This window comes from Delphinus delphis, chromosome 2, assembly GCF_949987515.2.
Source record: "Delphinus delphis chromosome 2, mDelDel1.2, whole genome shotgun sequence".
NCBI lineage: Eukaryota > Metazoa > Chordata > Mammalia > Artiodactyla > Delphinidae > Delphinus > Delphinus delphis.
In genome coordinates this window covers 77,768,286-77,795,469 of record NC_082684.1, presented here as the reverse complement: position 1 = coordinate 77,795,469, position 27,184 = coordinate 77,768,286, and the positions used below count along the sequence as shown (strand labels likewise).

Here is a 27,184-nt window from a genome sequence, read left to right as displayed (position 1 = left end):
AGATTCAAATTCAGGTCTGCCTGACTCCCAAGCCCATATTTTTAACCAGCTCATAATTATAATACCTCTTGGGAGAAGGAAATAATCACCACATATTTCCTCTTCCCCTCTATTGATTACCTGTTGTCTTAAAATTTAGATCAAGATTCTTCTGGAGTTTGAGTAATTCGATTGTGATATATACAAACCCTCTATAGTAGAGGTAGCATTTTAAATTAGTGAAATTAAATGCAATTAAATGATCAGTGTTGATCCAAGGTCACAAGATTCTCAAAGTATCTGGATTCAGTATACCTGGCAATCCAGGGACCACTATCATGAGACATACCTTTAAACTAAGATAGTTCATTTAATTCCTCATAATCTGTGCTATAGATGGGTTGGTCCCAATTGTATGGATTAAAAATCAGACTTTGATAATCATCAGATAAACATCAAACACACCCATTTCATGGGACATGTTACAGAATGCCTGCCCCGTACTCCTCAAAACTAGCAAAGTCCTGAAAAACAAGGAAAGACTAAGAAACTCTAACAGACCAAAGGAAACAGGGAAAACATAACAACTAAATGCAATGCAACCTCCAGGATGGGATCCTGAAACAGGAAGAGAATTAATAGAAAAACTGATGAAGTCCAAATAAAGTCTTGAGTTTAGTTAGTAATAATGTGCCAATGTTGGTTTCTTAGTTCTGACAACTGTACCATAGTAATGTAAGATGATAACCGTAGGGGAAACTGAGTGAGACTATACAGAAGCTCTCTGGACTATCTTTGCAACTTTTTTTTACAAATCTAGAGTTATTCCAAAATAAACATTTTAGTTAAAAACACATTAAAAGATTATTGTTAATGCAGGAAAGGAGACAACAGCAACTGAGAATAGAGCTTTGTGCCCAGCTTCCTAGAACAATGGAAATGAATTCACACAGTACTACGTATACGTTTTACAAGTACAAATACATTTTCTAAAGATGTGAAACTGCATCAGCGAGCTGAACGAGAAAGAATTGGAGCGTTTGGTATCGCGTCTGATGATGTGACTGGGCTGTTTTGACTCCTGATGTGGAAATAGAGACAGACCTTTTTCCATTGTACACCTGACGGTCCATGAGTGTCCATGATGAGTATGTGGCTAGCAGTTCCCTCCCCTTCAGCACCCTTTTTCCCTTAGAAGAGAGACTGGGAAGTAGTGCCTTCCTTTGACTCTTGCTTCTCGTTTTGCTGACTCTGTGAGGGCTTCGAAATACAGCGGGTTCTGAGCAGCCTCTGCAGGGAGCTGTTCCCTGCCCGGTGCTGGTCAGCCTTTGGCACAGAGGAGCTAATCTCCAACTCTGCTCACAGGAGGATATACTATGAAGCTGGGGGAGCTGGCACGAGAGCCAGATCTCTGTGGAGAGTGGAACCCCTTCGGATAAGGTAATGGAGTGTCAGGGGGGCATTCTTTTCAAGGATTTTCTTTTCCAGGACAGTCCATTGTCTTAAATGTTTCATTTGTTCCATATCACCTGGCAAACTCTCAGAAGTTCCTTGGCCAAGAGCTAAATTCTGAAATGTCTGTGACTTTGTTTTTTGTTTTTAAAGTGCACGCACACACACACACACACACACACACGCACGCACACGATTTCCAACACCTCCGTTTTGACTCTGAAGCCAGCAAGCTCTGCTGCCTTGAACCAAACCCCCAGCTCCTGCTGCCCTTGCAGTGGCTATGTTATAAAAGGCAAGCGCAGACATGTTCACCGAGAGTCATCAAAGCTGTTCGCCCATTTATTTTCTTAAGTAGATTCTCTGGAACCCAGGTAAGTTTTCCTCCTCCCGGTAGCCTTGTTGCTCCAGTGCAAAATTAGCTTTAAATGACAGAGGGCTGTAATCGCATGAGGTAGGGAAGACTAAAACATCACTGGAAGTGTAGCTGTGAAGGAAACTGTATTTATCAGAACTTGTCGGAAACAGTTGTACCTGGATGAAGGAATGGGAGGCTGAGACTTTGGATACAGGTACTTGAGTAAAAACATGGCATCTCTAAACATCAGACTACTGAAGGGGGGGTCCGGTTAAGCTCTGGACCTTTATTTTGCCTGGAGGGGTCACAAGTTAGGTTAGAGCTAAACTGCTCGAGGTGAGAGGAGGGTCAGTGTTGCCATTTTTGGTTTTCCCTCTCTGCCTCTCCCTCTAGCTCTCTGCTCAGTCTCTCCCTGAACACTTGTTCAAAGTAAAATCTCTCTAATCGGGGGGTGGCGGGGGGGACGCTATATGCCCCCCGGGGGGTCCTCAAGATAATCCACTGGAGATCAGGAGAAAACATTAGAACTTCTCTCACACATACACATGCAGGTACATTCACATTTTTTACTGAGAAACTCTGGAGGTGGCTGGTTGAAAGAATCCTGGTTAGCTTGTGGTTGTTAGCTGGCTTGTGGTATTTATATTCTCTTTCAAGCCTGTTGAAATTCTTATAGTGTCATACTCTTTTTTTTTCAGGGTATTAGGGCTTGGTTCTTGTTTAATGGACTTTTTAAAAAATCAAAATAAGTATATATGTGTGTGTATATATATATATATATATATATATATATATATATATATATATATATAGTTCCAGTTATGGTTCTTTGTTTATTTCCCCAGTCTCTTAAATATGAACAATTTAAGCCTTTTATCAGTGTTATTTGGATTCTTTGGGGCTCCAAAGAATTAGCTCGAGAGGAAGGTCATTTTAAAAGCTGATACGTGTATTCCTGAAACATTTTGTTCTAACTGAAAGGATAAATTAGATACAGATTACTCGGTGCATAAGTCCTACCCTAACACTTAACATGACTTTTGTTGAATGCCAGCCTTTTGATGCAGGACCATGGAACTTTGTACCTCTTAATCCTCTTTACTCACTTCTCCCACCTCCCCAACCTGCCTTCTCTCACAACTGCCAGTCTACTCTCTGTATCTATGAAATTTATGTTGTTTTCTTTGTTTGCTCATTTGTTTTGTTTTTCAGATTCCACAGATGAGTGAAATCATATGATATTTGTCTTACCCAGTCCAATTTATTTCACTTAGGATGATACCCTCAAGGTCCATCCATGTTGCTGCAAATGGCACAATTTCATCCTTTTTTATGGCTGACTAGTATTCCACTGTGTATGTGTATACGGCACATTTTCTTTATTGATGGACAGTTAGGTTACTTCCATATCTTGGCTGTTGTAAATAATGCTGCAGTGAACATAGGGGTGTGTATCTCTTTTCAAATTAGTGGTGGTAGTAAAATGCTTGAATTAAGGTGGCACATTTGGAAATGCTTTACTTTCCCAGAAATAAGTTTCTCTAAAAAGGCAAGCTTCCCTTTTTTTTTTTTTTTTTTTTCTTTTTTTGTGGTTTTGGCATCAAGACACTTCAGTGGAGTGAAGGAAAAATTGGAAGCTTGGGACTTCCAGTTCCATTAAACCACTGACCTGCCCCCGGGACCATGTTCCTTGTTGGTGATCTTAAGAGAGTTCATTAGAGAACACCATGCTGAGTTGTAGGCAGGCATGCAATCCTAGAGCAAGCCAGGAGTCAGGGGATGAACCCCAGAAGGCCTGTGTGAAAAAGCACAGGGTAAATATTGAAAAGGACTGATTTTTGTGTAAATGCAATTTCTTGTCTGTTTCATCTGCCCAGTTGGAGCGGCAGTAACATCAGATGGGGCCAGGCTTTCCGACTTCGGCATCTCACCACAGGCCACTACCTGGCCTTGACGGAGGACCAAGGCCTTATACTGCAAGACCGGGGAAAATCAGACACCAAGTCCACAGCCTTCTCTTTCCGAGCATCAAAGGTGAGGTGGACTTCGACCTCGTTCTCAAAGTGAAAGCTCTGAAACCTCCAGGTAGAACGGTGACTGAAAAATAAAGTAGGCTGGGACAAAACGGAATTGGAAATGAGACCTATGATAAACACTTTGTTCTCTTATCTTTTGAATTGAGTTCATAGAGGAATGCTTGCCTGGGTTGAAGGTTGAAGTCTTAGGAGGGAAAAACTTTAAAGGAAAGTAGAAAGCCCTAGAAAACAAAAATGTTCACAGGAAGGGACAGTGTCGCTCAGAGGCTAATGGAAAATACTGTTGTTGTTAAATATGTTATGAATTGTTTTTAGTACTTTTAAGTCATATGCTTCACTCCTCATAAAGCAGGGGTAACACGGAGGCATAAGTTTCAGTGCTACATTTAGCTAAGTCAAGGAAGTGATTTCTTTCAGAAAGATGCAGAGAAGGTGTAATTCTGGACACGACATCGTCTTGCAGTTATTTATATTATACAGAGTTACTAGTTCCTCTTCCCAGGTCGTCTGTTCTCTCCAGATCTCTTAGCTCTGGCCTGTCCATCCCCAGCCTTCTTTAAGAGTGAATTCTGTGGTCACCATGTTAACCCCAAACATGTAGCTTTGCCACTTGGTGTGTGGAGAGACAAATATTTTTTGAAGCCTCTATCTTTAACGGTCAGCCAGGTTTTGACTCCGCGTAACTCAGAGCTGGATCTAGTTGGATGGTCGGAATTGCACACGGAGCTAGCTTCTGACAGACAGTTCGGTGCTCTGTTACTTTATGATTGTTCTGGAAAGATTAGCCAAGCATGAGAAGGGCTCTGCCCAACATACGCATAGTTGTCAGGGAGCCTGCACCTCCTAAGAGGACAGCTCAGCATCTCCGTTGGGAACTTCATCTCTAGCTTCATTCTTCTTTGCTCTTTTCCAGAAATAGATCTTGATTTGTGTTCTCAACACGATTTCAGTAAAGGCTTATTGATGATTCCGTTCATGTAGGACTCGGTGTCAAGCTGACAGCTGCATTCCTGCGGGACATCTCTGCTTCATAATGAATCAGAGAGGCCGCACTGTCTTCCTTGAAGCAAGGAGTCACACTCCTTTTTTCCCTCCTTTTATGGTCCTGAAGTATTTTTAGGCAGAGAATCTCTGGCACAGAGATTTTCTCCCCTAGTTGCCCTGTATCAGAGTTAGGTTTTTCCTACACCCATGGTTCAAACCTTAAGAAATGAGAGCTTCCTGCTATCAGTTCCATTCAAGCATCTCCTTCTGTCTGCTTCTCTTCCAATGGCACGTTAGCTCCTTGACTTCATTCTGGTTTTCGGAGCTCATCTCCTTCACGTTACCCTCGCTTTTGTTTTTTTTTAAGATTCTCAACACAAGAAGGATTTTAAATTCAAGTTGATGACCATGGAATAAAACATTCTGGCCTCCAGGAAGTGTGTTAGGACATTGCAACTGGCTAAAAGGAGCAGTGAAACAAAGCAACAGAAAAGTCCTCGAGACAACTTGGACATGAAGTGGGCGGGGAGAGCAGGTGTGGGAGGGTCGGGAGGGGTGGAAAGTAAGAAGTGACTCATCATAGCTGGTGACCATGTAAATACCTTTCTAAGATGCCAGCTTGGCTTGTCCCTTATTTGAGCGTTCTACCCCAGTCTCCTCAGCCCTGGGATGAACCCTGACACTGAGGTCTTTACCACTGCAGAAGGAGCCTTCTCTTGTGACAGCAGAAGAATCAGGTGGCCTTCCAGGCAGCTGGCGGGATCCTGCTCCAAGGGGACTCTTGCATTCCGTTCCTTTCTTGGCCTATCCTCGTGGAGTATGGCTCAGCCCTGTGTTGTGGCCTCTGCGGGAAGCCAAACAAGCTCAGAGTACCCCGGAGAGTCCTCATAACATTCCTTCTACTCGGCACCACTGCTAGCCTGTGAGCACATTTTACCCTCCAAAAGCTCATTCCTCATCTCCGCAAGTCCCCCAGTTTCCATGCACAGGGAGGCCAGCAGCTGATGGCTGAAAGGCATCATGGTACCAGGGGGCTGCCAGCATAGCAGAGCTGGATGAAAAGTCACCCGTGAGTCACATTGTCCTGTGCACTTGGCAATGTGGTTGCATTTCATTGGCATCACAACGTTGGAGGTTTAAATACCTCTCAGTGCAGCAGTGTTCAGTCTGGCTACCTTCATTTTAACTTGAAAGGAACTGAAATTAAAGTGACCTAGTCTCCGTGTCAGGCCAACATAAGGCTGCATCCCCCAGGAGATCGGAGCTTCCTTGGGACATTGTGTGGACAGGGCATTGGGCATCTTAACGGTGAAGCTGCACGGGAAGGAAGAACATGTGGGAACATGGAGTTCTGCCGTCCACGATCCAAAGAGCTCCTGGGGAAGAACTCTAGAGATGCCTTGATTTCTCTGGGCCTCCAGACTCCTCCTTAGTACATGTACTTTTACCTTACTTGGTGCAGGCTCTCTTCCTTAAGTACACTCTCCACTGTGCTTCCCCTCACTGGGGAACAGTGTTCCCCAGCAGACAGATTTGTGGCTCTGATTTTCAACAGTGGGAAGGCTCTGAGTTGTCTTGCCAGCTCTCACCTGTACCAGGTGTTAGGTGATGGAGCAGACGGCAGACAGGGGTCTGAAATAGCGTGTCAGGACCTGGGTGGTGGCACAGGGTTTGGGGGGACTCAGTGGGAAGGTTGAGAGGGGGAGATAGTGTGTCCTTTGTGCCTCATTGAATGGGGTTGAGTGGGGCTATTCCTCTGATCTTCTCTGTATGCTGGAGAATCTGGAGAACAGGAGAAGAGACTCCCGAAAGGAGCACGATTTAGGCTCCTATGTTCTGGGAGGACGCTGGGCTCTGAGTCACCGGCAGTGATGGGCTTCCCGCCCCACGTTTCCTGTCAGGCTGCACGAGCCCGTGACAGCTATGACTGCACGACCCGGGGCCCTAGGTCGGCCGCAGGTGTGTGTTCATATCCTCAGCAAACTGTCCTTACAAGGAAGATGGCAGGTACCCCTGTGAATCTTGTATCCGCATGACAGGACGGGGGCGTGACTGAACCTTGCTGGGTTGGGGGTCAAGTCCGAGCATCGGCCGCAGTCATTGACCTGGCCCGGCTCAGATGGAATCAAACTGTGGTCTCTGAGCAAACTATGTGAATGAGCAGAATGGGATCTCGGTCAGAGCTTGCATTCCTCTCCTTCAGCGGGGGATCCAAATCAAACTGGAGGCCTGGGAAGTACTGAGGGCTCCGAATCACAGCATCGCACCTATTCCCTTAATCTGGAAGGGGTAGCGCGTAAGGTAGAACATGGCTTCCAAGTCACCTAGATCTGGCCTTGACTCCCATCTACCCACTGTGGAACCTTGAACACAATTCTTAATCTAGTTGCAGCTCATTTGAAGTCTGTCATAAAAGATGCTTTAAGGGCCGACCCCTGCCCGCCCTTCCATGGTATCACTGGCCACCAGCTCACGCTTGCCTTGAGCTCTAGCATACGAAGTACGTATCGTCTTTGAACGTGTTATCTTTTCTCATCGCTAAACCTGTACCCTTTTAACCCTCCATGTACCGTCATCAGCGAACTCCTCCGCATCTTTCAGACAAATGTCAAGTGCCCCTCACAGGAAGAAGGCCCTTCCCCTTCCCTCCAGCAGGGCCCTGTTCACGATTCCATTACAGTCACCACTCACTCGACGGGGAGCTCCTGGATCACATGCCCCCAGCCCTTTCTGTACCTCTGCACCCCACACAGTGTGTAGCATGTAGTAAGTTTGAGCATTGCTTGCTGAAGGGATACGTAAATGAGGTCATAGGTTCATACAGAGTGAAACCCATTCCATTTTAATCTCCATCCTCTTCATAGATTTTCTCATCATTGTGTAATCATTTTCGATCATAACACAACCCCTATAAACACTTAAGGAGAGACATTCATTCGTTTGAACATCGAAGTCAAATTTCTGTGAACTTGATCTCACATCATTTTCCCATGGTCTTGACATTGCAAGGCCATTCCCCAAGGATTGTCGGGTAATACGATTTAATATTTACTTTGGCACAGCAAGACCGTCTATTTAGATGTCATGTCTCCACGTCAGTGTATAACACTCAGTTCCTTTCAGGGAAGGGTGAATTACTAATGTTAAAGCAAGCCTTATTATATGAAGCCATTTATTTTATGGCTACTTTTAATGACTCTACCATAAGTTTTGAATGATTGAGATCGTCTCACATTTTGCCTCCTTTGTTACATAAAGGCAGACAGCTATCACTGTTCTCAGTTGGAGGAAATCTTTCCTCGGTGTGTAAAAACATCCAATTCAATTGAGTCAACATTTATCACATATCTACTGTATGTTAAGATCTGTGTTCTTGGCCAAACGTGACTTCCCCTTTAAAAACTGCCCACTGCTCTCTCCGCTATGAGTGGAAAGCATCCCTGTAGACGGGATCCTCTTGAGCATTTTAACCTCAGCGGCCCCGCCCGAAACAAGAGGGCAGCGGGGCTCACAGCATGCCTCTGTGAAATCGCAAGCACTGAAATAGTGCTGTTTGCGCCTGTCCCCTTGCTGGCTCTGTCCATTTCCTCACCAAGTTCTCAGTTGGGGAAAGAGAGGGTATGAAGGAAAGGAGGGAAGGGGAAAGAAGGAAACATGGACCTTGAGATTCAATCATCCCAAGACAGCACCACCTCCTGCAGTTTCATTTTAAATGGAATCTACAAAGCATTTTTAAAATTTAACTCGACAGTTTCCCAAGACTTGGTTGTTCAAAGTGGACCAGATAGAGAGGCAGTCAAGGAGAACCCTGGGCTTTGAAGTGGAGGAAACCTGGCTTTGAATCCTGGCTCCACCATATGCTGTTCAGTCTTCCTGTCCCTTTTTGTAAAACACGAGAGTGAAGGAGTATGTCCCGAAGGATTGTTATGAGGATTAAATGAGACCAGGAAGATGACCTAAGAGAGTGTTTCCTTATCCATGAAATGGCAGGAGCGCGGCCTACCTGAAGGTGATCATGTAGGGAGGGATTGATGAGAAAGACGGAGGAAAGAGCCCAGCACAGTGACCTCTGCTCACGAAATGCACCTTCCCTAACGAGCCGGACAGGCCTGCTCCCCTAGCGTGCTGGAAATGGCAGAGGATCTGTCATTGGCTTCCCACCCAGCAGAGGCTCTGCAGCCAGCCCTGGGGCCAGCCAGGCTCCTTGCAGTATCCTGCAGCGTGCAGTTTTTTTAAGCCCATTCTAAGACCTCCCATTCGAGATCAGAAATGCAGAAGGGGACTATATTGGTGGAGAAGTGAACCTAAAGGTGATTTCTCAAGGTTTCTCCTGCGACTTTTACGAAGGAATGGTCTCACCGGCACTTTGTTGATGGCTGACCCCAGCATCCATGAATGGGGCCCATCTTCCCATATCTCCTTTTCCTCTGAATCTTTTTTGATTGTTTCCCGTCTTTTGGAAAGGTACTTTTTTGTCCTCTGTGAATGTAGGTGGCTTCAATATGTCAAATGCAGCAAATTTCACTCTAATAATAAACACGAATTAGGACCTACTCTGTGCCAGGTATCGTGCTAGATTTCTAATACCATAGCTAAAACTCGTCCATCTCTATGCCTTTGTTTCTTTTCAATCCGTCATTCACATTGCCGCTGGAACAATTGTTCTAAGATGCAACCCTTGTGTTATCCCTCACTTAAAATTCTCAACAGATTCCTATTACCTATGCTAGCTTTTTCCAAGAGGTGTTCCAAACAATAATTCTATGAAAAAAAAATTTTTTTAAGTAAAATGCTATGTTAAACAGAGTTGAATAGGTTGTTTTGTTTCTTTTTGCTGTTCTCATAAGAGTCCATTTTATACTATCCTAGTGTTCCCTTTGACTCCTGGAAGAAGATACTGTCCAAAGTCCTCTTTTCCCACAGAAAGTCTGTGAACAGTGTGAGTTTGAGAAACGTGCACCTATAGGATGAAGTCAGAGTCCTTGTTGTTCAGGTCCCTTTCTGGACTTCACCACCCCCTTGCCACACTATACCCATCTTATTAGAATGTCCACCCCTTCCGCATTCCCCGTCTCTCCTCTTTCTCCTAGCCAAGCTCACATAAAGTGGCAACTGGTATAAAATCATCACGAGCTCCCCAGGCAGAGTGAGTTGTTCTCTCTTCCAAATTCCAGTTGCACCTTGAATATAAACCATATCACCTTGTTGTCATTAGTGGTTTGTATGTATGACTCCTGAAGTTTATACTTCAGAACCAGAGCCATTTTTTTCACAAAATGATAACATATATTTTCCACTTCTTCTTTATAACAGCATTCAAACACATAAACATTAATACAATCAATACTTAACTGTACTGATAATTACCATTCAAGAAATTATGTTCAAATCACAAATGGGCTGTGGAATTGCACTTGTCTTTGGATTCTCTTCCATTGCTTACTAGCTACAGGGCTTTGAGCAAATTACTCCAACTCTGCAAGCCTCAGTTTTATCATCTATAAAGTAAGAGAAATAAAAACAGCAGGGCCATCGAAAGGTTTAGATAAAATGTGTTTAAAGTGTCATGTCTAATACACATCACTGTGTAGGTCTTTGGTAAATTCACATGTTGGTGTTGCCATTGTAAAGCACTTGGCAAAATACTTCACTCAAAGTGGGCACTAAACGAATAGTAGTTCCAGTTCCCTTTCGTGTCCTTCTAGAAATTTTAAATCAATCTGGAGAGCAGCAGCTTATCATCTAAACTAAATACATACTTATGTGACAATTATGATGTGGTCACAACCATTTCCTTATAAACTCTCAGTGGAGACAAAGGGTAATGATTATTATTACCCTTCAACACATTATTAGGCCAAGTAACCTGTTCCTTCTTGGAATCCACTCATGATCTAACGTAGGGGAGGTTGATGCAGATAAACAGATAACTTGATGCCCACAGACCAATAAAACAAAAACAAGGCAGAGCATTGTGCGAAATGTAAAGACAAACAAATCTCAGTCTTGCCCTTGGAGACGGGACAGGAAGTGTACCAGCAAAGGATTCATATTGCAGAAGATGGTAAAGAGTCTTGAGAGAGTGGAAGGGAGGTGCCATGAGATCAGAGAAAATGCACAGGTGGATCTGCAAAAGGCTTGATGGATAAGATGAAAAGATACAGAGATGAAGTAGGGGCATTCCAAGCAGGAAGTGTAATGTCAGTAAAGGCCCTGAGGGAGGGAACACTTGATATGACACAGAGACGTAGTCCAGTTTGGTTAAAGCATGTGGTATACAAGAACTTTAGAAGTGAGAATTGTGTTCTGTGGGAATTGGGGAGTTATTGAAAGGGAGTGACTGAAATAGCCCCATCGTATAGGAAGTTTCCATTTCTAGCAGTAGAGTAAATACATCTGGGGCCATGTTCAAGTGAAGACAGAGAGGGGAGCATTAGTTCATGGCTTAAGTCAAAAGGAGCTCACCCACCTGTGGTCAGCCAAATCCAACTTCTCTATCTCGGGATGCTCTCACTTCTTTAAGCTGTGTCGTCGTTGTTTAGTAGAGTTGGCTTTAGTGTCGGTTTGTCTGTATGTTTTAGCTTTTGTTGTTATTGCTTCTGTCTTTCTTTTGAATTTCAAGCAGCCCCTGTAGTGCCAGCCATAGAACTTTGGGAGTTGATGCCATTTTTTAAAAGCAAAGATACCATCGTCTATAAACAATAATGATGCATTTATTTCAGAGACTCTTAAAAAAAAAAACCCTAGTATTTATTTTATTTTTGGCAAAGTCATATTTAAATCAATAAAAAGTGATAAAACAAGTGAAATGACCATAGTCACTGATCATTGGGGAATATGTGCTATTTTAACTATGAGCTCTTGGTAACCAGTGTAATTATTCATATTTAACAGCTGCAGCGTGTAATATTTTTATTTTGCTGCATTGCCTATGGTTAGAGAGCAGGCTAGAGATGAAAACTTTGCTGTATTTTAAATCCACCTACTGGCTTGAGTGTCTATAGAACTCTGGATATTTTTGAAACGAAAATCAAATATCCATTGTTTTATAGAATAAATGCATTTTTGACCACTTGCCTATTAAGAATCCTAAAATATCAAATTCTATTTTGCCACTGACTTTTGTTATAAAATCAGAAATAAGTTCCTTTGGAAATGTTCATTTTGAGAAATAAGTCATATTTAACAATCCAGCCAGTGTTTCAACATATATTTAAAATAAGAATGTTCCTGCAATATATTAACATTGCTCAAAATGATCCTTAAATGTGTGCAAAATAACTAATTTTGCTTTTATGAAGATTTCAAGGAAAGAAATAGGAGCTGAAATGAAAAATTATATATATATTTGAAGGAAAAAAATTACTCAGCTATATATATTTGTTCCTTCAATTTATGTTTGTTAAGTAATTGATAATTCTCTGTATTAGGAATCCAAAATTAATTGTCATCTGGCCCATGCCCTTCATTCTCTTATAACCTGGCATAAGGAAAGTATCATTTAAACAAGCACGTTTACATTGTGATGTGCTAAGTACTCAATAGAGGGATGAGACTGTGCTGGGGAAATACAGCAGGAGAGACTAACTCCGCCTTCACAGAGAAGGTGGCACCTGAGCAGGGTATTAAAGGGTGAGTAGGAGTTTGGGGCCATCGGAAGAGCACAGTCTCTGGAGTTGGACTTCCTGGTTTAAATCTTGGCTCTTTCACTACTTCTTAAATGACCTTGGACAAATTACTTGTTTCTCTGTACCTTCATTTTCTCCTCCGTAAAACTGGGATAATATTTGTAGCTACATCCGAGGCCGTTATGAAGAGTTAGTGTATGTAAGGAACTTAGGGCACTGCCTTACACGTGAGAAGAGCTTAGTGCACGAGTTCCTGTTTTTCCATCATTAAGAATGAGAGTAAAGTTGGCACAGCGGAGGGAACAGGGTGCTACATTTTTATTCTGTAAAAATGCAAAATGCCACCTAGCTGATGGCTTCTACAAATGAGCAATTTAACACAAGATGTAGAGAAGAAATGGAAATAGGGTAGAACCATACAGAGGCCCTGATTGATGAGAAGGGGACAGAGTTACCAGTCCACTTCCTGAGTCACTCTGTGACAGGCACCTCAGGTTATCACCAAGTGGACACCTGGTGCACAAGCAACTCCTTTTTCCATACTAGACAGTAAGTTTCGTGAAACTGTGGCAATTGAAGAATGAAACCCATTGACTAACACACAACTGAGGAGGCCATAAAAAACTAATACAACAATTACTGCATGGGACTAGCTCCTGACCTTCTCCAAGAGTCTGTTTCCTCTGCTGATTTCTGTGAAAGATACTTATATGATTTTTTTTTTAGTTATTTCTGAGATATACATTTTAAAGTAATAACTAGAATTATGACTTATAACATTATACCAGAACATATAAGATTATTAGAAATTTCATGTAATGTGTGAAACATTTATATTAACATATTTCCATAAAAATAACCCAAAGAAAGTTTAGTATTCGTTGTTTGATTGTTTGTTTGTTTATACTGCAGGTTCTTTTTAGTCATCAATTTTATACACATCAGTGTATACATGTCAGTCCCACTCACCCAATTCAGCACACCACCATCCCCACCCCACCGCGGTTTCCCCCCTTGGTGTCCATACGTTTGTTCTCTACATATGTGTCTCAGCTTCTCCCCTGCAAACCGGTTCATCTGCACCATTTTCTAGGTTCCACATACATGCATTAATATACGATATTTGTTTTACTCTTTCTGACTTACTTCACTATGTATGACAGTCTCTAGGTCCATCCACGTCTCAACAAATGACTCAGTTTCGTTCCTTTTTATGGCTGAGTAATATTCCATTGTATATATGTACCATATCTTCTTTATCCATTTGCCTGTCAATGGGCATTTAGGTTGCTTCCATGATTTGGCTATTGTAAATAGTGCAGCAATGAACATTGGGGTGCATGTGTCTTTCTGAATTATGGTTTTCTCTTGGTATATGCCCAGTAGTGGGATTGCTGGATCATATGGTAATTCTACTTTTAGTTTTTTAAGGAACCTTCATACTGTTCTCCAGAGTGGCTGTATCAATTTACATTCCCACCAACAGTGCAAGAGGGTTCCCTTTTCTCCACACCCTCTCCAGCATTTGTTGTTTGTAGATTTTCTGATGATGCCCATTCTAACTGGTGTGAGGTGATACCTCATTGTACTTTTGATTTGCATTCCTCTAATAATCAGTGATGTTGAGCAGCTTTTCATGTGCTTCTTGGCCATCTGTATGTCTTCTTTGGACAAATGTCTACTTAGGTCTTCTGCCCATTTTTGGATTGGGTTATTTGTTTCTTTAATATTGAGCTGCATGAGCTGTTTATATATTTTGGAGATTAATCCGTTTATTCGTTTGCAAATATTTTCTCCCATTCTGAGGGTTCTCTTTTCATCTTGTTTATGGTTTCCTTTGCTGTGCAAAAGCTTTGAAGTTTCACTTGGTGTCATTTGTTTATTTTTGTTTTTATTTCCACTACTCTAGGAGGTGGATCAAAAAAGATCTTGCTGTGATTTATGTCAAAGAGTGTTTTTCCTGTGTTTTCCTCTAAGAGTTTTGTAGTGTCTGGTCTTACACTTAGGTCTCTAATCCATTTTGAGTTTATTTTTGTATATGGTGTTTGGGAGTGTTCTAATTTCATTCTTTTACATGTAGCTGTCCAGTTTTCCCAGCACCACTTACTGAAGAGACTGTCTTTTCTCCATTGTATATCTTTGCCTCCTTTCTCATAGATTGGTTGACTGTAGGTGCATGGGTTTATCTCTGGGCTTTCTATCTTGTTCCATTGATCTATGTTTCTGTTTTTGTGCCAGTACCATATTGTCTTGATTACTGAAGCTTTGTAGTATAGTCTGAAGTCAGGGAGTCTGATTCCTCCAGCTCCATTTTTTTCCCTCAAGACTTCTTTGGCTATTCAGGGTCTTTTGTGTCTCCATACAAATTTTAAGATGATCTGTTCTAGTTCCGTAAAAAATGACATTGGTAATTTGATACGGATTGCATTGAATCTGTAGATTGCTTTGGGTATTATAGTCATTTTCACAATATTGATTCTTCCAATCCAAGAACATGGTATATCTCTCCATCTGTTGGTATCATCTTTAATTTCTTTCATCAGTGTCTTAGAGTTTTCTGCATACAGGTCTTTTGTCTCTGTAGGTAGGTTTATTCCTAGGTATTTTATTCTTTTTGTTGCAATGGTAAATGGGAGTGTTTCCTTAATTCCTCCTTCAGATTTTTCATGATTAGTGTATAGGAATGCCAGAGATTTCTGTGCATTAATTTTGTATCATGCAACTTTACCAAATTCGTTGATTAGCTCTAATAGTTTTCTGGTGGCATTTTTTGGATTCTCTATGTATAGTATCATGTCATCTGCAACCAGTGACAGTTTTGCTTCTTCTTTTCCAATTTGTATTCCTTTTATTTCTTTTTCTTCTCTGATTGCCATGGCTAGGACTTCCAAAACTATGTTGAATAATAGTGGTGAGAGTGGACACCCTTATCTCATTCCTGATCTTAGAGGAAATGCTTTCAGTTTTTCACCATTGAAAATAATGTTCGCTGTGGGTTTGTCGTACATGATCTTTATTATATTGAGGTAGGTTCCCTCTCTGCCCTCTTTCTGCAGAGTTTTTATCATAAATGAGTGTTGAATTTTGTCAAAAGCTTTTTCTGCATCTATTGAGATGATCATATGGCTTTTATTCTTCAGTTTGTTAGTATGGTGTATCACATTGATTGATTTGCGTATATTGAAGAATCCATGCATCCCTGGGATAAATCCTACTTGATTGTGGTGTATGATCCTTTTAATGTGTTGTTGGATTCTGTTCGCTAGTATTTTGTTGAGGAATTTTGCATCTATATTCATCAGTGATATTGGTCTGTAATTTTCTTTTTTTGTAGTATCTTTGTCTGGTTTTGGTATCAGGGTGATGTTGGCCCCATAGAATGAGTTTGGGAGTGTTGCTTCCTCTGCAAATTTTTGGAAGAATTTGAGAAGGATGGGTGTTAGCTCTTCTCTAAATGTTTGGTAGAATTCACCTGTGAAGCCATCTTGTCCTGGACTTTCGTTTGTTGGAAGCTTTTTTTTTTTTTTTTTTTTTGCGTTACACGGGCCTCTCACTGCTGTGGCCTCTCCCGTTGTGGAGCACAGGCTCCAGACCTGCAGGCTCAGTGGCCATGGCTCATTGGCCTAGCCGCTCCGTGGCATGTGGAATCTTCCCAGACCAGGACACGAGCCCGTGTCTCCTGCATCGGCAGGCGGACTTTCAACCACTGCGCCACCAGGAAAGCCCTGCTGGAAGATTTTTAATCACAGTTTCAATTTCATTACTTGTGATTGATCTGTTCATATTTTCTGTTTCTTCCTGGTTCAGTCTTGGAAGGTTATGCCTTTCTAAGAATTTGTCCATTTCTTCCAGGTTGTGCATTTTATTGGCATAGAGTTGCTTGTACTAGCCTCTTAGGAAGCTTTGTATTTCTGCGGTGTCTGTTGTAACTTCTCCTTTTTCATTTCTAATTTTATTTACTTGAGTCCTCTCCCTGTTTTTCTTGATGAGTCTCGCTAAAAGCTACCAGCTTTTAGTTTTATTGATCTTTGCTATTGTTTTCTTTGTTTCTATTTCACTTATTTCTGCTCTGATCTTTGTGATTTCTTTCCTTCTGCTAACTTCGGGTTTTGTTTGTTGTTCTTTCTCTAGTTCCTTTAGGTGTAAGGTTAGATTGTTTACTTGAGAATTTTCTTGTTTCTTGAGGTAGGCTTGTATAGCTATAAACTTCCCTCTTAGAACTGCTTTTGCTGCATCCCATAGGGTTTGGATTGTCATGTTTTCATTGTCATTTGTTTCTAGGAATTTCTTGATTTTCTCTTTGATTTCTTCAGTGATCTCTTGGTTGCTTAGTAATGTATTGTTTAGCCTCCATGTGTTTGTGTTTTTTACGTTTTTTTCCCTGTAATTCATTTCTAGTCTCATAGCATTGTGGTCAGAAAAGATGCTTGATATGATTTCAATTTTCTTAAATTTACTGAGGCTTGATTTGTGACCCAAGATGTGATCTATCCTGGAGAATGTTCCGTGTGCACTTGAGAAGAAAGTGTAATCTGCTGTTTTTGGATGCAATGTCCTATAAATATCAGTCAAATCTATCTGGTCTATTGTGTCATTTAACGCTTGTGTTTCTTTATTAATTTTCTGTTTGTATGATCTGTCCATTGGTGTAAGTGAGGTGTTAAAGTCCCCCACTATTATTGTGTTACTGTTGATTTCCTCTTTTATAGCTGTTAGCAGTTGCCTTATGTATTGAGGTGCTCCTTTGTTGAGTGCATATATATTTATAATTGTTATATCCTCTTCTTGGATTGATCCCTTGATCATTATTGTAGTGTCCATCCTTGTCTCTTGTAACATTCTTTATTTTAAAGTCTATTTTATCTGATATGAGTATTGCTACTCCAGCTTTCTTTTGATTTCCATTTGCATGGAATATCTTTTTCCATCCCCTCACTTTCAGTCTGAATGTGTCCCTAGGTCTGAAGTGGGTCTCTTTTAGACAGCATATATATGGGTCTTGTTTTGTATCCACTGGCAAGCCTGTGTCTTTTGGTTGGAGCATTTAATCCATTCACGTTTAAGGTAATTATCTATATGTATGTTCCTATGACCATTTTCTTAACTGTATTGGGTTTGTTTTTGTGGATCCTTTTCTTGTCTTGTGTTTCTCACTTAGAGAAGTTCTTTCCGCATTTGTTGTAGAGCTGGTTTGGTGGTGCTGAATTCTCTTAGCTTTTGCTTGTCTGTAAAGCTTTTGACTTCTGCATCGAATCTGAATGAGATCCTTGCCGGGTAGAGTGATCTTGGTGTAGGTTCTTCCCTTTCATCACTTTAAGTATATCATGCCACTCCCTTCTGGCTTGTAGAGTTTCTGCTGAGAAATCAGCTGTTAACCTTATGGGAGTTCCCTTGCATATTATTTGTCATTTTTCCCTTGCTGCTTTCAATAATTTTTCTTTGTCTTTAATTTTTGCCAGTTTGATTACTACGTGTCTCGGCGTGTTTCTCCTTGGGTTTATCCTGTATGGGACTCGCTGCACTTCCTGGACTTGGGTGGCTATTTCCTCTCCCGTGTTAGGGACGTTTTCGACTGTATTCTCTTTAAATATTTTCTCAGGTCCTTTCTCTCTCTCTTCTCCTTCTGGCACCCCTATATTGCGAATATTGTTGTGCTTAATGTTGTCCCAGAGGTCTCTTAGGCTGTCTTCATTTCTTTTCATTCTTTTATCTTTATCTGTTCTGCGGCAGTGAATTCCACCATTCTGTCTTCCAGGTCACTTATCCGTTCTTCTGCCTCAGTTATTCTGCTATTGATTCCTTCTAGTGTAGTTTTCATTTCAATTATTGTATTGTTCATCTCTGTTTGTTTGTTCTTTAATTCTTCTAGGTCTTTGTTCAACATTTCTTGCATCTTCTCGATCTCTGCCTCCATTCTTTTTCTGAGGTCCTGGATCATCTTCACTATCATTATTCTGAATTCTTTTTCTGGAAGGTTGCCTATCTCCACTTCATTTAGTTGTTTTTCTGGGGTTTTATCTTGTTCCTTCATCTGGTACATAGCCTTCTGCCTTTTCATCTTGTCTATCTTTCTGTGAATGTGGTTTTTGTTCCACAGGCTGCAGGATTGTAGTTCTTGCTTCTGCTGTCTGCCCTCTGGTGGATGAGGCTATCTAAGAGGCTTGTGTAAGTTTCCTGATGGGAGGGATTGGTGATGGGTAGAGCTGACTGTTGCTCTGGTGGGCAGAGCTCAGTAAAAGTTTAATCTGCTTGACTGTTGATGGGTGGGGCTGGGTTCCCTCCCTGTTGATTGTTTTTCCTGAGGCACCCCAACACTGGAGCCTACCTGGGCTCTTTGGTGGGGCTAATGACAGACTCTGGGCAGGCTCACGCCAAGGAGTACTTCCCAGAACTTTTGCTGCCAGTGTCCTTGTCCCTGCGGTGAGCCACAGCCACACAGCCACCCCCCGCCTCTGTAGGAGACCCTCCAGCTCTAGCAGGTAGGTCTGGTTCAGTCTCCCCTGGGGTCACTGCTCCGTCCCCTGGGTCCCCTTGCGCACACTACTTTGTGTGTGCCCTCCAAGGGTGGAATCTCTGTTTCCCCCTGTCCTGTCAAAGTCCTGCAGTCAATTCCCACTAGGCTTGAAAGTCTGATTCTCTAGGAATTCCTCCTCCCATTGCCGGACCCCCAGGTTGGGAATCCTGACATTGGGCTCACAACCTTCACTCCAGTGGGTGGACTTCTCTGGTATAAGTGTTCTCCAGTCTGTGAGTCACCTACCCAGCAGTTATGGGATTTGATTTTACTGTGATTGCGCCCCTCCTACCATCTCATTGTGGCTTCTCCTTTGTCTTTGGATGTGGGGTATCTTTTTTGTTGAGTTCCAATGTCTTCCTGTCGATGATTATCCAGCAGCTAGTTGTGATTCTGGTGTTCTCGCAAGAGGGAGTGAGAGCACGTCCTTCTACTCCGCCATCTTGGTTCTGTCTCCATATTTATGATTTTAACAGATATATTTAAAGCTCTGAGTCAGGGCGTTTATATAACATAACCATTAAAATCATGGAAGATACGATAAGTTACAATACAATAAGTTATTTGGCCAGTAAAGCGTTAGTTATTAAAGCATCTAAGTCGGGATGAAGAAAGTAGAAAATATAATGGACAATTACATAAAACCAGAACCAAAGAGTGATTAAATAATCACTAAAGTAGCCAAAACTTGAAATCCATTGATTTTACAATTAGCAGCAGATAGAGGAAGCAAGCCTTTCTGCAGTCCTGGCTTGGACAGGCACATCATGATTATACTGGTAATCGGTTCCCTGGCTTACAAATTCTGCACAGATGACTTGCTTTATACATTGCATTTCTATTTAATCAGACATGCCTACCTTTGTTTCATTTTCTGTGAAATAGGAAATCAAGGAGAAACTGGATTCCAGTCACAAGCGAGATATAGAGGGCATGGGAGTCCCAGAAATCAAGTACGGAGACTCTGTCTGCTTTGTCCAACATATAGCCAGTGGTCTCTGGGTGACCTACAAAGCACAAGATGCCAAGACATCCCGCCTGGGACCTCTGAAAAGAAAGGTGAGGGGTTAGAAAGGCTGGAAGCAACTAGGCAAGAGAAGTGATTGTGAGAATCAGGTGAACATGATGTATGTTTACTTCTTACTATTCTTACTATTCTGAAGAGTGATTTCTGTGACAGATTGTGTAGCCTAATGTGGTTACTCTGACCTCATGTTCAGTGGGGAAAAAAAAGAGCTACATAGATGACAAATCTGTGAGGAGAGGGTAGAATATGTTCCATGTGCTCTAAAACCTGAACTAAAGGACTTTTGGTGGTATGCTGTTTTGGGAGTATCCACATCATTGCGCCTTTTATTTAAGTGGATACTTGAGTTATTATGCAGTTTTCATAATATACGGACTAAATAGAATCTCCACAAAGAAAAAGGCAGATAGCATGATAACAAGCGCACAGGAACCAACGTGCAGAAATAGGAGATACCTATTTAGGAATGATACTGTATTCCCAGAGAATGAATGCAGATCTGAGTGGTCTGTCACAGCCTGCTACAGTGGGAAATCTGGCTTGGATACATACAACATCTTTTTTCCAGAAAGTCAATTGCCATAATAGGGTTTCTTTTGATAGGAACCAGAAAATAGATGCTCCAGGCATGATAATTTTTTTTTTTTTGAAAACCCTTAACAAAACATGGGTTTGGGTAGCCAAGGAGTCCCATAATAAGGTTCTAGGAAGCACTGTACACTGTGTTTTCTATATGTCAGCCTAATGGGAGGTGATGAAAAGTTTCCCAGAATGCTGGTTATTGTAAGAAAGGAGGTTGGGAGGAAACCATAAAGTAATAAATAGCTTATTTTTGTATAAAGTAAAATGTACCAGGAAAATATCCAGAAAGGGAAAATAAAATTACAAAGAGGAGGTAGAAAATAGAATAAGTAAGAGGCCACAAAGACTAGCTTGTATGAACCCAGCCCTTCCTCTGCCAACAATTATAAAGGCTGGATTAAACACAGAAACAAACCGTTTGAAGGCTTCCACAAGCAAGGCACCCAGGACATGGGTACTAAAGATCCCAAATAGAATGTAAGTGCACTAAGGTGAGTTCCTCCTTTGTCACCACTTTCCCCTCAGCATTTTTCTGAGTTGCAGCACAAGGAGTGGGGTCTTATGTTAGTTTCACCGGGCTGGGGAGACATATTTGTGATAAGGTCAGTCGAGGTTTCTGGGACTTGAGGGGCCACATTCCCCAGTGGAGGAAACTATAGAAACATGAACCTGAAATTCTATATGCAGTTTCCCCTAGCATCTTAAGCTGACTGTGGATAGAGTATGAGGCTAAGATAGCGAACAGAAGGTGCCAGCTATGGTGGAGAAGAGCAAAGCAGAGATGTGGACAGTATGACAGTACTAGGAGACATAGTCCATAGTCGAAGTCCCTCAAGCTGGAATGGCCCCTGAAAATACAGTAGGTTTTACAGTAGCTGCATCCCCAAAAGGGCTCTAACCCAGGAGTAAGGGCTGCACCCTGGAAATAAGGGCAAATTGAAAATCGATGCCAAAGGCCCATCATCTACCCTAACAGCCAATGAGAAGAAAATTAAATCCTCTAAAGAGTATGATAATATCATCTAGAGTTTCCACAGTTTTTCATACCTACTAAGATAAGAATGACATTTAAGAAAGTAGAATTTGTGGATCTTGGCTGTGATTCTGTGTGGGTGGGGACACAGTTGAAGGACCCTGTCAACTAGGAGAGATCCCAGTTTACGGTGTTGATTTATTGTGCCTACCCCTGACTTTTTCATCTGGCCATACTCCAGAGGTCCATTTAATTGCTGAAATGTGCATGTGGATTTGGGAGATGCTTCCAGAAACTCTCTCTAAATGGTGCCATGATGCTCAGCCCTTCATAGGGCTGCCCGGCTCCATTTCGCGAGGAGCCAGTTAAGTTCCCCTCTATAAATACAAAGAATGTCCAATCTGTGTTAAGCATTTTATGAAACAAAATGGGAATTCAGAAAAACCAATCGGAAACAGACACAGTGAAAAACCTGACGAATGATACTTCACCTTAAAGGAAGTACCTTCTTTCCATCTTGGGCTTCTGCTCTCGGGTTACGGAATTCCTCCGAGAGAAAAAGGACCTTAGGAAGGACCTGAGCTGCCACGATCAATAGGATACATAATAACAACATTCTAACAGCTGCATTTCCCCCATTTCTCATTACTTTCTTGTTTGGTTGGCTGGTTTGAATGTGTTATCTGAACAAGCAAAACCTAAGGTCTTTAGGGACTGACCCAAAAGCTGGGACTGAGGCCAGAGGTCTTTTTTCGAAAATGAACATAAACTTGTACAAGCCAGCATTCTACTTCCTGGGTGAATTCATTAAATCAGGATATGCTTTCAGAAGAATAAAAATAAGGAAGAGATTTTCACGTGGAAAGGAAAATAAGTTGTTTCTTTGTGCTAAAAATGAGATAACAAAAATCCTTATTCTCAGGATATTTTTAGAGCCACATATTTCATTGTCATAGAGACCGACTGACCCCCATCCCCCTTCCCCAGGACCTACAAATGGCCTCCTCTCACTTACTCACCATCCAGAGGAAACCATGCCAGGAACTTGAATCAGGATTTGGCCCTGACTTGAACCACAGTCAAACCATCCCAGTTAATAACAGTATATATTTGGCCCTTCTAGAGAAAAAAAAACAGCTGACCTCCACGCCAAAAGATGCCAGCCCCACCCAAAAATTCTATCATGATGTCACTGGTGAGCAATAAGTATACTAGCTTCCAGACAACTGATCTGAGATCAGTAATATATCTCCCCTTATAACAGATATGCATCGAGTACATTTTATATTCTAGGAAACATGCTAAATGACTTACATGTAAATCATCGAATCCTCTAAACAACCCTCTAAATAACACCTGCAGATGGTGAAGTCAAAGCAGAGGTTTGCCCAAGGTCACACAGCGGGGATGTGGCCTAGCAGGATTAGAACTCAGGTCAGCTGATACCCAGGCCCAGGCTTTCAAACCCCCTCTCTAGCCTCCATGAGAAGCCAACTACCATCTCGAGCCGCTTCCCCAGTTCTACAGTCAGCTAACTCGGTGTAGTTGTCACTCAGGAGAGCAAGCCATGCCTGATCCCAGTAGAGGGTTTTATTTTAACTTGTCTTTCTTCTTTCTTGGTTTATCTCTGGAGGAAAAGGCTCTGAACAAAGTGATTTTTCTCATCTCCAAGGATAAGGTTTTGTGTTCATTTTAAGAGAAAAATCTATCATAAAATACGTTTTCACCCTTTCAAATTGGCCATCTAGACCCAAGGAATTTATTGTAACTCACATCACAGTGGCACATGAAGTTTCATTTTCATCAAAGCACCGTGTCTCAGGAATGAGTCATAGGTCAGCAATAGGGAGTATGGGGAAAATAACTTTGTTAATGTCCCACTTTCAAAATGGGCCTGTGGGGAACTTGACTGGGGAGAAGGAGTACAAGGGATGAGGGAAATACTGCCAGAAACGTTGACTCTCCAGCTGTGTAACCTGGAACTGGTGTCCTTGGCTCTGGGGTAGGTCATACTCCATCAGGAAGGCCACATGGATGACGGGTTAACACTGCAGAGATGCCAGCATGAGGAGTCCCAGGCTGCCCGGATCATCCGGAACACGACCGCTTTATTCAGCCAGTTTGTGAGGTAGGTGAGCTCCTTCCCTTTCTCTGCTCGTCAGTTTCTATTTTGTGGCCATCCAATCCCACCAACCATCCCCTGTTAATACTATGAATTTTCAGGAAATAAGTATGCACCAGCAAAGAGTTTTGCCAGAAAGAGCTTGGGATTGAAACTTATTTCCCAGTAGGTAAGCTCCTCCCAGCTTCACTCTTGGCCCAACAGATGCCCAAGACGCATTAGTTATTCAGGTTGGTGTCACACACACCCAAGGTCTTCTCATGAAAATTAAGTGGAAAGATCTGGAGTGCTTTAAGTCCCATTTGTATTAGTGCGTGAAGCGGGGAGGAGAGAGGAGTAATGGATCCACACCCTCTGTGCTATTTAGAAAGGCTTTTCTACATCATTCAGAATTGTTGCTGTGGTTTGGTTCCAAGGAGATTTACGTGGAAGGCTCGGGTTAGCCACCTATGGCTGGGACTTAAATGGGGGAAAGTAACTTAGCCTGCTTGGATCATAATTCCTCCAGCCTCAACAGTGCTGCCCAAACAGAACTCTGTGGATTATGTTCACCAGTTACCACGAGGAAGGGGTTCTGTTGTAAACAGTGCAGTGTTGCAAGCCATCCTTCTCTCATAGGAAAATTTCTAAAGCCTAGAGGGTTTCAATTGTGTGTGTGAATTTGCATGAAATGAGAAAAAATTTTTATACTTGTATTTTCCTTCCTGTTGAACCACTGTGATCCAAGGGATGTGTGTGTGTTAGGATACAGGCTAAGCTGCCACTGTGGTTCAGAATAAACTTTTATTTCTTTTTCAAGTAATAATATAGGGGAGGCAGGTGGTTTGGGGAAAACAGACCATGCCGCTACTGGGGCTCAGTTTTCTTCTTTGAGATCTCCTACAGGTTCTTAAAGTATGTCCCTGGACCAGCCCAGCAGCATCACCTGGGAACTTGTTAAAAATACAAATTCTTGGGTTTTACCCCCGACAGACCTACTGAATCAGACACCTAGGAGTGGTACCTCAGAAAAACTGAGTTTTAATGGGCCCTGCAGTTAATGCTGAGGCTTGCTAAAGTTTACAAACCACTGCCCTGGAGTAAAGGTCTTAACCTTGGCCAGATGTTAGATTCATCTGGGAAGCTTTTAACACCCTGATGCCCAGGTGGCATCTCCAAACAATTGCATCAGAGTCTCTGGGGTGGGATCCAAACACCAGCTTTTTATTAGCACTCCCCAGAAAATTCTTATATTCAGCCACAGTTGAGAACCAACTGTGCTGGTATGTATACTTCATCCGCGTGATTAAAAATAGCTTACTGGGGCTTCCCTGGTGGCACAGTGGTTGAGAATCTGCCTGCCAATGCAGCGGACATGGGTTCGAGCCCTGGTCTGGGAAGATCCCACATGCCGCGGAGCAACTGGGCCCGTGAGCCACAATTACTGAGCCTGCGTGTCTGGAGCCTGTGCTCCGCAAGAGAGGCCGCGATAGTGAGAGGCCCGCGCACCGCAATGAAGAGTGGCCCCCGCTTGCCACAACTAGAGAAAGCCCTCGCACAGAAACGAAGACCCAACACAGCCATAAATTAATTAATTAATTAATTTAAAAAAGAGCTTACTAATACCATGTCTGAGGTCCATCCTGAAAAGATTGGAAGACAGAGGAAGTAGAGTGCAAACCATTTCTTTTTTTAAAAAATATAACCCAGAATTAGATCACCTTATCTTGCATTCTATTGGCTAACAGTAGTAACATGGCCACATCTAGCTGAAGGAAGGCTGAGAAATATCACCTCTGGTTGGTTGGCTGTGTACAACTCAGGGGTCCTGATACTAAATTGAAGGCAAGTAGACAATAGGGGTATTCCTGCTACAGGGTGGGACTGAGACCTGCAAATCAATGATCTTTTGTCTGCTTTTGGCTCTACCACTGGTTTTCTGTGAACCTTGAGCAAAATATTTCCTCCTTTTTATTCTGCATTACATCCAGACTGTTCTCCTTCTTCAAAGAAAGAGCCTAAGAACGAATGGCTTGGTATGGGCAGAAAAAATTAGCTGCATGTACACATGAAATTTTCATATAGTCTGGGCTATGACCACAACCATCACCATAGGGAGTGGATGGTTTTATTAATGTGACCCTCAATTCTCTCAACCTCTGTCCTTATATCTTTCTTAAGTCAGGGGCCCCTACCTCACACATATACAAAAATTAATTCAAAATGCATTAAAGACCTAATTGTAAGACCTTAAACTATAAAACCTGGAGTAGAAAACATAGGCTCAAATCAGCATGACCTTGAATTAGGCAATAGTTTCTTCAATATGGTACCGAAAACAAAACCTACAGAAGAAAACGTAGATAGATTGGACTTTATCCGAATTAAAAGCTTTTTTGCTGTGAAGGGCACCATTAAGAAAGTGTAAAAACAACCCATGATATGGCAGAGAATATTTGTGAATCATAGATCTGATAAGGGATTTGTATCTAGAATAAAGAACACTCACAACTCAGCATTAAGAAGACAAATGGAACCAATTTAAAAATGGGTGAAGGATCTAAATAGACATTTCTCCAAAGAGGATATATAAATGGCCAATAAGCACATGAAAAGATGTTCAATACCATCAGCTATCAGAAAAATGCAAATCAGAACCACAGTGATATAACACTTTATTCTCAATAGGATGAGATGGCTATAATCAAAAAGACTGTCAATTAGAAGTGTGGGATAGGATGTGGAGAAATTGGAACATTCATACCCTGCTGGTGGGAATGTAAAATGTTGCAGCCACTTTGGAATACAGTCCGGGAATTCCTCAGAATGTTAAACATAGAGTTACCGTATGACTCAACAGTTTCATTCCTAGGTATTCGCCCAAGAGATATGAAACATGCGCACACACAAAAACTTGTATACGAATGTTCAAAGCAGCATTACTCATAGTAGCCCAAAAGTGGAAACAACCTAAACATCTATCAGGTGATGAATGCATACATAAAAGGTGCTATATCCGTACAATGGAATATTATATGTCCGTAAAAAGGAATGAAGTACTGATATACACTACAACATAAATGAACCTTCAAAACATGATGCTCCGTGAAAGAAGCCAGTCACAAAAGAACACATATTGTATTATTGCATTTATATGAAATATCCAGAAGAGGCAAATCTGTAGAGACAGAAAATAGATCTGTGGTTGCCTAGGGCTGGGGTGGCAGCAGGTGAAAAGAGGAGTGACTACTAATGGGTGTGGGATTTGGGGGAAAGCTGAGGAAAAATTCTAAAGTTGATTTAGGTGATTATTGCACAACTCTGTAAATATACTAAAAACTAGTAAACTATTAAACTGTACCCTTTAAATAGATGACTGTATGATATGTGAATTATATTTCAATAAAGCTGTTATTTTTAAAAATTCAGTGCAAGTTACACGCCAAGCAATCGGAAAATTATTTTTAAACAGCTTTATTGGCTTATAATTTACATATCATAAAATTCATCCTTTTAAGTGCACAACTCAGTGAATTTTAATAAATTTATG

The 27,184-nt window shown here is 41.8% G+C and overlaps 1 protein-coding gene across 1 annotated transcript in view; it reads left to right on the top strand.

Annotated features, from left to right (window-relative positions):
• RYR3 (ryanodine receptor 3) overlaps window positions 1–27,184 on the top strand; it is a 361,766-nt gene that overhangs the window by 73,461 nt on the left and 261,121 nt on the right. The window contains exons 9-12 of the mRNA XM_060002247.1: window positions 1,345–1,419; window positions 3,667–3,823; window positions 19,837–20,010; window positions 23,540–23,661. Of these exons, the coding sequence (XP_059858230.1) occupies window positions 1,345–1,419; window positions 3,667–3,823; window positions 19,837–20,010; window positions 23,540–23,661 (528 nt within the window). The remainder of the gene's footprint in view (window positions 1–1,344; window positions 1,420–3,666; window positions 3,824–19,836; window positions 20,011–23,539; window positions 23,662–27,184) is intronic.